Source organism: Coffea arabica, chromosome 6e (assembly GCF_036785885.1).
Source record: "Coffea arabica cultivar ET-39 chromosome 6e, Coffea Arabica ET-39 HiFi, whole genome shotgun sequence".
NCBI classification, from domain to species: domain Eukaryota; kingdom Viridiplantae; phylum Streptophyta; class Magnoliopsida; order Gentianales; family Rubiaceae; genus Coffea; species Coffea arabica.
This window is the reverse complement of record NC_092321.1, coordinates 62,171,330-62,183,587: the sequence shown is the minus strand read 5'-3', so window position 1 is coordinate 62,183,587 and position 12,258 is coordinate 62,171,330. Positions and strand designations below refer to the sequence as shown.

The 12,258-nt window shown below is 34.5% G+C and overlaps 1 protein-coding gene and 1 long non-coding RNA gene across 2 annotated transcripts; one reads left to right on the top strand and one right to left on the bottom strand.

Moving 5' to 3' along the window:
- Window positions 1-2,401: 2,401 nt before the first annotated feature.
- Window positions 2,402-5,800, bottom strand: LOC113694756 (uncharacterized). The gene is made up of 3 exons (XR_003449471.2): window positions 5,559-5,800; window positions 3,700-3,779; window positions 2,402-2,585 (listed from the first exon to the last, which is right to left on the bottom strand). It is a non-coding gene; the product is annotated as an uncharacterized lncRNA (long non-coding RNA).
- A 2,258-nt stretch (window positions 5,801-8,058) lies between these two features.
- LOC113697563 (eukaryotic translation initiation factor NCBP-like) lies at window positions 8,059-11,228 on the top strand. Its single transcript, XM_072055939.1, has 4 exons — window positions 8,059-8,289; window positions 10,485-10,580; window positions 10,743-10,847; window positions 10,973-11,228. The coding sequence occupies exons 1-4, from the start codon at window positions 8,125-8,127 to the stop codon at window positions 11,168-11,170; spliced, it is 564 nt and encodes a 187-aa protein (XP_071912040.1). The 5' UTR covers window positions 8,059-8,124; the 3' UTR covers window positions 11,171-11,228.
- Window positions 11,229-12,258: the final 1,030 nt, after the last annotated feature.

Sequence of the window (12,258 nt, the reverse complement as noted above, 5' to 3'; positions counted from 1 at the left end):
ACTATTAATTTGTAAAACTAATTTAACATTTACAAGACTATAATATTAAAACTAAACATGAACAAATAATAGTTCTTAAAACGTATATAAACCAAAAATTTTTCAACAATATTTATATTTAATCCATTCAAAATGCATGAAAAATAGTAATAAAACATGCGATCATAAGCCAATACATCTTTAAAAGTTGAAACTTTTTTTATAATCTTGTGATTTAAATCCAAATATGCTTGATGATTTTTGTGTTTGTAGACCAAAAAAAAATCAACCAATATTATGCCAATACAAAAATTTACTCAACCAATAAGAAAAATTAGAGATTTAGTTATGCATTACCAATATTGGCTCTCAAGAAAGCTCATGAAAGAGTTTTTAGATGTATTTTTGTGTTTTGTAATTTATGTATATATTTAGTATTTAGTAATAATATATTTGGATATATAATTATATATAATATCAAAATATAAATATTATATATATAGGTAATTAAAAGGCCGGACCTATATCGGGTTTGAGCCTAATAAGATCCAAGCTCGGCTCACATTTAATTCGGACCTAATTTTTAGGCTCAGACTCAGATCGGTTCACTAAATGATCAGGTTTATCGGGCTTTTTGTCGGGCCGAGCGAGCCGAACTCGGGTTGGTCCAGCCCCATTTACAGTCCTAATGGTAGGCCGCGGGGCCTTTCCTACTCTCTACGCTTTACATTTTGACTTCACACCCCTATCCATCCGTCATCAGTTCATCACCTCAGATCTCCCCCCTCCCCCCTCTTTATTTTTTGGTACGAAATTTCCACCTGTTTTGGTACTACCATGATTTGGACTCTTCAAAAGTTAGGCAAATTCTTGAGTGCAGTCCAAAAACAAAATGCTAATAGGAGAATTAGGGCTGTCAATAACATCGAACTGGCCGAAAAGAAAAGGAATCGAGCATACGATAATGATATAATCCCTAGGTTAGACATAACTTGGATATAGATTTGAAATCCGATTAAAATATGATTCGAATTAGGATCTCTTTAGGCTCTACCCGATTAAAGCTAGACCCGTTAGTGTGTGTTAGTGTGTGTGTATATATAAAATTTATGCTTTGATATGTAAAATTAGATTTACACTCTAATGTATCTATCGATAAATGTATTGTTTTTAAATATGTAATGTATAATTAGACTATTAATAATCAGTATTGGTTTTGAAAAGACTTAAATTCATTAAATAAATATGCTTAAATATATTTAAATAAATAACTTATTCTTTGGAGTAAATTTTGCCCACACAATTCATACTCATTTAATTAATTAATTTTTGTTCTTTTATTATTATCAAACACTTTTAAATATGTTAAAATCTAAATCTATTAAATTTAAGTGCTGAATTAGATTATCAAATATGGCATAATTTACAACTGGATATTTTTGCATCAAGAGAGAAATAAGTGCTGGATTGAGTTATCAAATAGGGTCTAACTTATGATTGAATATTTTTGCATGAAGAGGGAAATGACAACATTTGAAGTGTCGTGGTGCGGAACCGAACTCTGTATGCACTTTTCAAAAAATATATTGTAATACATTTTTGAATAATATATGTGAGCTTAAAAGGTATTGACGATGTGAGGGGAAAAAATCCTTTTACAAATAATCCATTATCCAAACAAACACATGGACTACGATCGTTTTAGACGCATCTCCATCGTACTAAGTAATTCACAAACAATTCTCTCCAAACGAACCACCTCTTTTTTTATTTTTTCTTTTTTTTTGAGTAATATTGAGTTTGTTTGGATAGAGTATTATTTGGAATAATTACTCTAACATTTTTTATGATGTGATGTATGTGAGATAAAAGGGTAATTAACAATATAAAAAGTTGGGTTGGAAAATGTGTTTATGATGCCAACGAAATATTATTTAAAATAATCTGCTATCCAAACACTCCCATTATTTGCACTCCCTTTTTGTTATTTGCATTTCTCCTACTCTATTTTCATCTCGATGAGACCATATTATCCCTATTTTAATTTTTTCTCCTACCCTATATTGTGTTCATATGTAAAGAAGTTGGGCACAATTGTTATACTTGTCTAAAAGGTAAAGAAATTTAACTTTTGCTTCTCTTTTTTCTAAATCTACATAACTGTTTTTTAATTTGTTTTTTATATTTTATTTCAATTTCAATTTTGTAGATTTTTATACTCACAACTGAAGTTCCATTGCATCATCTGGACACTAGATGCTGTTATGCTTTTGTTGAAATATATTAGAAAGTTTCACTTCCACTATGGTGGTCATATGTGTGACGCCCCCACTTCTCCCTAAGGCGAACCAAAGGGTATCCGCGGGACGCCTGCCCAACTCTCGCCAGGACTCACTACAATCCATCATTCAAGAGCTCGAAATACTATAAGTAACTTCAATACATAATTAAAGTACTTCAAATATCTCACACTTACAATTATGTAACTTTCAAGCTTAAATACAACCCAACGGAAAAGGGTACAATAGCCATCCGTTATAATATAACTCAAAGTCTTCAAAAGAGAACAATCTAGTACTACTCACGAGCACCCTTGGTCTCTAACCCTGAAAAGAAGTCCACAACGTGGTATGAGCTACACAGCCCAGTGAGGTTCCAAAACACTCTAACAGTTCAAATAAATCAAGTAAGTTAGGCATATCATATGCATGGTTCAAGGTTACACAATGGCATGTTATCATGAGGTGATAATCATTGTACGGGTAATTTGAGACATTTATCATGGTATGAGACATTAGCATGTATAGTTCACGAGTGATGGGAGCTTATTACAGGCATAGCTCAGGATTTCATGTTGACATTTTAGCACGAAACAATCATCATGATACAAGGTAAACATATACTGTAGGATACGGTGTTCCAGTGGAACTCTGTCGGTCATCTGCACCTTATGACTTCCGATCCCCACGGTACGGTCTGGCCATCGCCTTATCCCTCCAGTGGTAATACTCGAGTATATCGAAACGGTTGTCCAAGGCTCCAACCTACCCGACCGAGCCCAGTCCTGGCTCGAGTAGGTCAGTAACCGAGGCAGGGCCCAAGTTCAGCTTATAGCTTACAACATGCACAGGTAACCAAGTAATTCGACAAAGATAAAATTCATTATTTGAATAGGTCGAGTGAGGTAAAGTACACACTCGCCTAACAATGATGGACAACTTCATATAACATGTGATTCATGATAATCAAGTAAGCAAGTAACCACATAGATTAGAAAACGGTAAGTAAACACGGTTAACAGTAAACGGTAAACGGTTAACGGTGGTAATTACGGTTAATTGGTAGACATATGTCATTTTAATAGGCCGCCATTGGCCGTTTTCCACTTTTACCACGTAAGAGTCGAGGAGATTCACTCCAACCGACTTATGCTGCCATAGCATAATTAATCATGTAAACACATCATGTATATATAGGCTCTCCAAGCATTTCATATCTAGCATTTCAAGTAATCACATAAATATGCTCTTTAAGCATTTCATATCGAATAGTTCAAATATACATACTTCAGGTATTTCATGTCGAGCAATTCAAGTATACCTCATTCGAATATGCATGAGTGTGGTAAATTCTTATCATATAGCACTTAACACTTAATGACCATGGGTTAAGCATGTCATAGATTTATTCCAATTACGTATTCCTATATGGAACACTCACCTATTGCAACAAGAGAGTAAATACTCAAACAAGTGTCTAGGCGTCCACTTCGAGTTCTTCTTGAAGGTCCCCTTGAGCGCCTGAGCAAAATAACCATTAACTATTATACACTATCACTTAGAACTCCTACTTATCAAAGAAGGTTGTACAATCTAAAGGGAATTCATGAATTGGGCCTTAATTATTAATAATCGAGGCTCAAGAGTAAAGTTTTAAAGTCTAAAGAGAGAGACTAATATTTTCCATGAAATCGAGTTCAAAATGTTCAATCGGTATCGAGAAAAGAAGGCAAGTTTCCAAAATCTCATTTTCTAAGAAATTGACAAATTTCAGCTTTGGGTGTCAATTTTAGAAAAATCGTATCTTGCGCTATGTAGGTCCAAAATTGGGAAGCTTGATACCGTTGGAAACTTCTTCAAAAGCGGTAAAAGTTCCTAGAAGATACTTTTCCATGATTCCAAACAGAAGGTATTCAAAATTGACTCAAAGTTGCTGCTTGGGACCATTTAGACAGTTTCGGGGTTGGTTTTTGACCATCTTTGAAAATCCGGCAAAATTCACACAATACGAACTAACCTCCGAAATTTAGAACTCAATTAGATCTACAATCAAAGTTTAAAACGAAACAAACGGTACAAGAATTGAAGTTTTGAGCGCCAAGATATAGCAGCTCAAAGTTGGCTAAAAATTCCTCCTCGATCAAAAATTTCCAGATTTAAACATGAACTTTGGGACGTTGGTTGAACACTGAAACGGACTTGAAATGGCACCAAATTTGGCAGTATTATCCTACCATATAAGGGCTATTTCTCTACCAAATTTCGTAGGAAAATTCATTCATAAAGTTGGTTAACGAAATCACTAAAGTCTCAAGAAGTTCCTCGGCAAACCTGCCTTGGACTTCCGTTTTTCCATTTTCAAAACGTTTGGCCAATAAAACACCTCAAACACGGTTCATTTCAGTAGATAATGTCTAAGGTACATTTGATAGGTGATTTATACCAAGAAGCTTCAGAAAACAAGTCCCAAATCATTGTTAGTTACAAATCTGTCCAAATGGAAAATTCTATCACTGTAGCCGTTTCAAACTTTGGTCACAACTCACTCAATTCAACTTGGAATTGGGCGTGGTTGATGGCGTTGGAAAGCTCTCTCATAAATCTGAATTTTCTCAGAAGAAACCATTTTCAAATTCCATTCACAAACAGCTCGTTTTTGAGCATCAAGATACAAGTCCTGTCCTGTCTCCTGGAGAGAAACGAAACAGGACAGTGATTTTCAATCGAATGATGTGGCTCCCTCAAGTGGAACCAGAATGTGAAATTGGTACCAATGGAAAGCTGGGAATGTCTAGTTTCCAATGCCACAAACGGCACTTGATTTCGACATCGGACCAAAGAGTTATAGCCGATACAAAATAACTGCCTGGGCAATACGGGATTCATTTTCCAGTTTTGCTAACTTTGGAAATCAACTCATTTGACCAACCAAATCATGTTATTTTTCAATAAAATTTTGTACACACTCACACTAACATGTAAACAATATAATCAAGTCATTAGAACCTCAAAATTTTGCACAAAAATGGTCGGACAAGACAGGGGTAATATCGGAAACTTTTGCTTCTTGCACCCAATGAAGTTTCTATCAATTACACACCATTAATCCATCATTTTAACCACTAAACCAACAATATATCCACTATCAATCATCAAATCAGCAACAACCCAAGAGTGGGAGTTCATAGAGCCCACTTTCACATTTTTCCAACAATATCAAGTCATCTACTTACATGCAAGTACTTAGAGATGCATATCTACTACTATAAATCAAGTTTAAGGTGATGGATCATGTTATACCTTCTTAGTGTACTAGATCAGAATTTTTGGCCCTCAAAATGCTCCAAGAAACCGTGATTTCCGGCACCCTTTTGCAGCTCAAAATGATCTCCTAATGTTAAGCTAAGTGTGGTGCAAGTTTGGTTGAATTTGGAGATGATTTGGTGAGGTTTTTGTGAGAAGAAATTTTGAAACTTGGAGGTTGAGAGAGAGAGAGAGCTGGCCGGCTGTTTGAAGCTCAAGAGAGAGAGAGAGTGATCAGATTTTAGCTTCCAAGAGAAGACATTAACTTGTGGCCTCAAGTCACCCATTAGTCAACTCACATTAGGATGCGTTTGGCGCGATTAGGGCTCGATTTCTCGCGCGTTTGGTTCACCAGTGCACTAAACCTCTAATGCATTTATATTCATGTAGATAATATTCACTCTTAATTGTCCCAAAATAAGGGTCTAAAGTCCCTCAAATAAAGTCGCGCGTGTGAAAACGCGTACCGTCAATTTTTTACGCTATAACGCGAAACCTCCGGGAAATTCTTATAACGATAGTACTAATAATTATCACTTGAGTATTTAAACATTAAAATACCGAATTTAGGTCCATTGTACATGTCTCCAATATTCCAAACTTATTGTACTCTCAAGCGGATAAAATCTCCAAGCACTATTCACTATTTTTACTAAACGCGCTCCAGGAAATTAATTCGTGAAATGAGTTACTTTAAAAATATAACGAAGTTATATTACCATGTATTTAGGTCTAATAAGACTAGAAAATATTCCTCGAGGCAAATATCCAATTAAATAATTTATTAAGCCACAAATTAGGCTTAAAAATAATAGTTTTTACGAGTCCTCACAATATGAGCTATACTTAGTAGACTTTTTGAAGTATTAGTGTCCTATTTATGAGATATTATAATTTTACTCAATTATGGTCATCTTTGAAGCTTGAGATTTTTTATTTATATATTTATTTTGGAATTGAAATTTGAAATTTGTTCATATTACATTTTTAGATTGATCTTTGACATCATATAATTTCGTGAAGTTTTATAGAATAATTTTAATATATAGTGGAATAATTAATTGGTTTTAGAATGTAAAAAAAAAAATCTAGTAAAGTTAACTCATAGGTAAGGAGAATAAATTTGGGAGGAAGTAATATGGTCTTGTCAAAATAAAAACTAGATAGAGAGAATGCAAATAACACATGCAAATACTCTTTTTTTTCATTTGATAGTAGGGATAATTGCAGAAACCTCCCCTAAGGTTTCTGATATTAGCATACACCTCCTTTGTGGTTTAGAAAATAGCACTTACCACCCTTGAACTTAAAGTTTGTGTTACAGATTTAGTCCATGCCAGAAAAGTTACCATTAAATTTTTTTTTTTAAGGAGTGAGATGAGAATTTTGTACCAGATTTGCCCCTCATGCTACTTGCCAAGTTATATTAACAGAGGAATGACAAAATATAAAAAACTATTAAGATTTAGCAAAATTCAATGGGTGTTAGTGCAATTGAATGAAATTTAACAACAATACATGAAGCAACGATGGATACTAACGGCTAGTTAAATGACTATATATCTAGATTCTTGCAGCAAAGTTTATAAAGAATACATATCACTTTTAAAATTCTCTATTAGTAATATGAATAGTTATTTGTAGGGGTAACACAACTGCTTATGTTGTTAGAACCAATCATTTACAAAAAATATCGCTAAACAATCAGCTAATTAACAACATATTTAAGCATCACTAAAAGTTACTAAATATGAGATAAGCCTAGTTACAAGTAATTAAAAGTGCATACTAATAAGATAAAGTTGTTTTTAGTAAATAAAAATTGCAGCAAGTGTATTAAAACTATGTACTAAAACTACTGCTGCTGCTGATATTCTAGATTACTGGGTTATAACTGTATTAATGAAAAGAGATATATCAACTTGAGAAGTAGTAGTAGGTTGAACTAGAGGAGGTTTTGGAATAGAAATGACTTGAGCAGATATATTTGTGCAAGTTTTCTTTATACTTACTTCAGTAGAAACTTTAGAATTGCTTATTAGGCTTCCTCTCTGCAATTATATAAAATTAGATTTAAATTGACTAATTTGAAAAACATAATATAAAAACATATGTCTTTTTCTCCCCTCAATTGGCACCATTTCTTAGTTTTGCTTACAATGGTTAAGGATGCTTAAACTTACAAGTAATCTAGTTTAATTAGTCACTCAATTTGTTGACAAAAAATAATTTTTCTTTTCTAAAATTCTTTCATTAAGTTTCTGCAATTAGTTAGGGTATAAAAGTAAAATCATACAATTTATTGTTAGTAATAGGCCCAATTTCCCCCTAGGGGAGGTCAGTGCAAGTTTAAAAATTATAGGGGAGGTGAGTGCTAGTATCAAAAACCTCAGGGGAGGTTTCTGCAATTATCCCTTGATAGTAATCGCAAAGGAGAAGCGAAAGAAGCGAAAAAGGGTAAGGTGATTTTGTTGATACTTAATTACTAATAAATACAGTGAATAAGAAGAAAAGGAAAAGTGAAAAAAAGGAGTAGGAGCAGTTAGAAGCAGAAGAAAGGCAGATGGAAGTGGCAGCAGCAGTGGAGAAGAAAGAATCGGAGACTAACAACAGCTCCTCCGACCTCAGCCGTTTAGCATCGTCGGATGCCGACAGCAAAGACAAAGAAGCACAAGACCGCGAACAACGCATTGCTCTTGATCTCAAAGCCGGTCTCCACCCTCTCAAGGTCCTCTTCTCTTCTTCTTCCTTTTCTTTTTGCTTAATTTCTTTCCTTCTTTTATTCCCTTTCGATTAGGTTTTACGAGACCGCTTGCGTGCTTCTCCCGTAGGGATTGATTTGAACCTAGAATTGAGTAACTTTTTGTTTCCTGCTCTTTTGTTTTTGTGGATTTTTTTTTTTGGCTGATAAACACGCCAATCATTTTTCAGTTGACCTAAAATGCTTGCAACCTCTTTCATGATGGATGTTTAGGGTATGCTTCTCTTGAAGGAGGAGTTAAAGGATTGAAAATGTGTGGAAAAGCACCGTTTTAGGTTTCATTTAGTTGTTTGTTTCGAGGCAACATTTTATTAATACCAACTCAATTAAGAGATTAATGTAGATGTTGCTAAGTAGTCAAATCCAGGAATCTCAAATGACGGCCTTTTTGTTGGTGATATTGGATTGTTTTGTTCCAGCATCACTGAGACAAACATTTATGAAGATCCAAAATTCATCAGAACTCCACGCACCATCTCTCAGCTACTCAAGCTTTCATAACTTTCTTCCCTCCTCCTTTCATGTCAAGAACTCGAATGATCACATCCGTTTCCCCTGTTCTCTTTTTTAGTCTACATATTGTTTCTTCGTCCAATTTATTCAACTCTAGCACTTGACAGATTTGGTCCTCATGCCTTCTCTCCTGAGTCCACCCTTTTCTACTCAAGGATGCAGGACACAATGACACAAGTATAGAGACTGCAGCGCTTTAGATTTTTTTGTGTTTTTAATTCTGGAAACTTACACCAATTATGTGCTCATTCTGTATTTGTCTTTTGTTGTTGTATGGTTTTCACTTATCTTTTGCAACTTTGACTGCATAGAGTGCTACACTTATGAAAGCACTAAGTTTCCAATGATGCAATGTGATGTACTGGCTTTTACAAATCTTCTGAAGAAGTGGAAATAGAACTAACATGAACGTTTTTCTTTTGATAGGAAAACTATGGTAAAATCAAAACATGGCCACTTCATGTTGCTTTTGTTGCTTGGTGAAAGATCTTTCTATCTTTTGCACGAGGCATTTAAACCTTTCACTTGTGAGTAGTGCATTTGTGGCTGTTAAATTCTTGAGCGGGAGTCAAAAAGGCTGATAGAATTACTTTTGAAAAGAGAATAGCAAAAGGAAATAAAATAGCCTGATTAGGTGCAGCAATATTGAAATCAAACTTGGTTCTATTGTTGTGAATCAGCTTCACCTGACTCTCCAGAAGTCACTGCTTCCATTTATTTTGAGTTTAAATGCTGGGGATTAAATTCTTGTTCTGCTTATTCTAGAAGTTAAGTTCAATCAAGGATCTATTTTTCGGAGGGAAGAAAGGGTGTCAGTGGGATTTGTTAGAAGGGAAAGACTGAGAGAGCATGATGGTTTTCCATATTTTCTAATATTTAGTGTGTGGAAGTAAGAATGGAATATTTGGGTGAAATCTTTGTCAAGTTTCTTCTGCCCTTGCTTGATACTTCTCAACTTTGCTGATAATCATCTTTCATTCTTTGATTCTCTTAAGTTCTCTTAAAAGAGCCTTCCTGCCTCGCTTCTTCCTAACAGCAAATCCACTCCTCATCTAGGGCTCTCACCCCTAAGAAATTCCGAAACTGTTTTAAAGTTTGATTTCCTTGTCGATTATATGCATTTTCATTATAACATGAACTGGAATTGTGTTAGATATGTTGTAGTATGTTTCATTTCATCATTCTTTTCAACCACTGTAAATGGGTGGTAGTAGCTCTTTTATGATAAATCAAGTTGTACATTAAGTGTTACATATTTACATTCTTCTAATCTTTCTCTTCGCGCCTATCCAACCCTTAATTTATCTCATGATTTGTCTGTTGTCTGATGGATTTAGTTATTTATCAGTTTCATCAAATTTTAGAAAGTTCTGCATCTTATTTGATGTTTTAAGCCATTTGGAGGCCCTTTTAATCCTGCTGCTGTACTTTCTATTGATTATGACTATTTTTTGATATTACTTGATTTTGTGAATATCATGTATGTAGTAGTGTAGGCTCAAGTTTGGAGGGATCTTGTCTCGTACTATTGAATCTCTGTAAATCCTCATATTATACTGGCCGATTTTTGCTGTTTCTATGATAAAGTTGTTAGCGTTATTATACTTCTCTGTATAGTTTCACTTACATTTATACAATGTGACAATCAGCACAAATTCGTTTTTTGGTATACTCGAAGGACACCTGGAGTTCGCACTCAAGCATCATATGAAGACAACATAAAAAAGATTGTGGATTTCAGTACTGTAAGTTGCAACTCTTCCCCCTTTCTCACCCCCTCTCCAAAGAAAATAAGAAACCCTTTTATGCTGCATAACATTGTTATGCTCAGCAATCAGTTTTTCCTAGGCAGAAACTTCAATGTTGTTTTTTCCATTATTCTTCCATTTAAAATGCACTGCTTGTAGGTTGAGGGTTTCTGGGTCTGCTATTGCCACCTGGCACGCCCATCATCATTACCAAGCCCAACTGATTTACATCTTTTCAAGGAGGGTATTCGACCTTTGTGGGAGGTAAAATTTGCACTGCTTTCCCTTTTGCCTTATCTTTTTCTTGTTGGCATATTCTCAATCTTAAATTTTTTAATCCTTTTTTCCTTTTTTTTGGGGGACCGGATGAATTGTACTACGTTCAATAGGATTCTGCTAATTGTAATGGTGGAAAGTGGATTATCAGATTCAAGAAAGCTGTCTCGGGCCGCTTTTGGGAAGATTTGGTAAGCCAATGTTGCTCAGTATGGTTATGCTTTCTCCACCCTGCTTTCTTTTTTCCTCAATATTCTTCTTGCAGATGCATGATGATATTCGTACTGCATATTAGTTTTAGGTATATTTAATTATGTCCAGATGGCTAGTTTTTTGAAATGGTGGCTGACATCACTAAATGATTATTAGAACTGTAAGACATGATGGATGGTGTAAAGTTGTGGACCTTCTTGCTCACATTATGTTAAACTCACCATTGCCTATTGTCTATATGACTAAAATTGCTTGTAAATAGATCCTTTTCAGTTTGGATATCTTGGCTTGTGTTCATGCTATTGTTTTTAGCTTCATGTTGTATTATACTAATTGGACTTGCTTCTACATGCAATGTCAACTTAAAAGCTGCAGTCCTTTATTGGTAGTTGCATTGCTTGATTTCCATTGTAAGTCTAATTGTAAGTATTCTTTTTCTGATTACACGTATTAAGTGGCTGGCAGTTGCTTTGGAATGACCACTTTTGTGATACCAATTCCTTGTCATCCAATATTATTTATTCAGTCTTGACTGCAACATCGTCTATGTACTTGTTTCAGTTGTCTTTTACCATGCCTGTTACCTGGGCATAATCTCAGATTATGATGGCCTGTATGCCTTTTTGTAGTTTAGTTGCATTTCAGTTGTATGATACCAATTTATCGTTATTCTGCTTAATTATTGAGCTGATTGCGACACTTTTTGCCTTTGTTTCTGTTGTGGTATTTTGCTCTTAATTTCTGGGTAGTGATGCTTTGAGATATCGTCTGTTCGCTTTTCTTCATTATGAGTCACGCATCTGGCATAATTTTTTTTTCTTTTTTTTAATTATATTTTTTAGACTTTTTCGGATCACAGTATTTACTATCTTCATGTATTGGTTATTTTCCAATAGAGTAGTCAAGTAAATCATAATAGCTATTGAAAATTGATCAGTTTAACTACTTTGAATAATTTTGTCTATTGTTTTGTGAGACTCCATGACTCATGATCAAGGTCCATTGGCCATGATGTCAGGCATTCGTGGTTTTAAATCTTGTTTAGCACTCTTTTTTTATTAAAAAAAAAAAAACTTTTAGCACTTTCTTTTTTTAGAAACCTTTCCAGTATTGATCACTAAGTGTTGTAAATGTACATTAGTTTAGGAAAAGTTGCATATTATGATTGACAAGGCTGTTTCCTCAT

Excerpts from the sequence above, each read along its gene's own strand:
- LOC113697563 (XM_072055939.1), top strand. The coding sequence starts at position 8,125 with ATGGAAGTGGCAGCAGCAGTGGAGAAGAAAGAATCGGAGACTAACAAC. Across the intron at positions 8,290-10,484 it reads CCGGTCTCCACCCTCTCAAG|CACAAATTCGTTTTTTGGTA; the intron begins GTCCTCTTCTCT and ends TGTGACAATCAG. Across the intron at positions 10,848-10,972 it reads GTATTCGACCTTTGTGGGAG|GATTCTGCTAATTGTAATGG; the intron begins GTAAAATTTGCA and ends TACGTTCAATAG.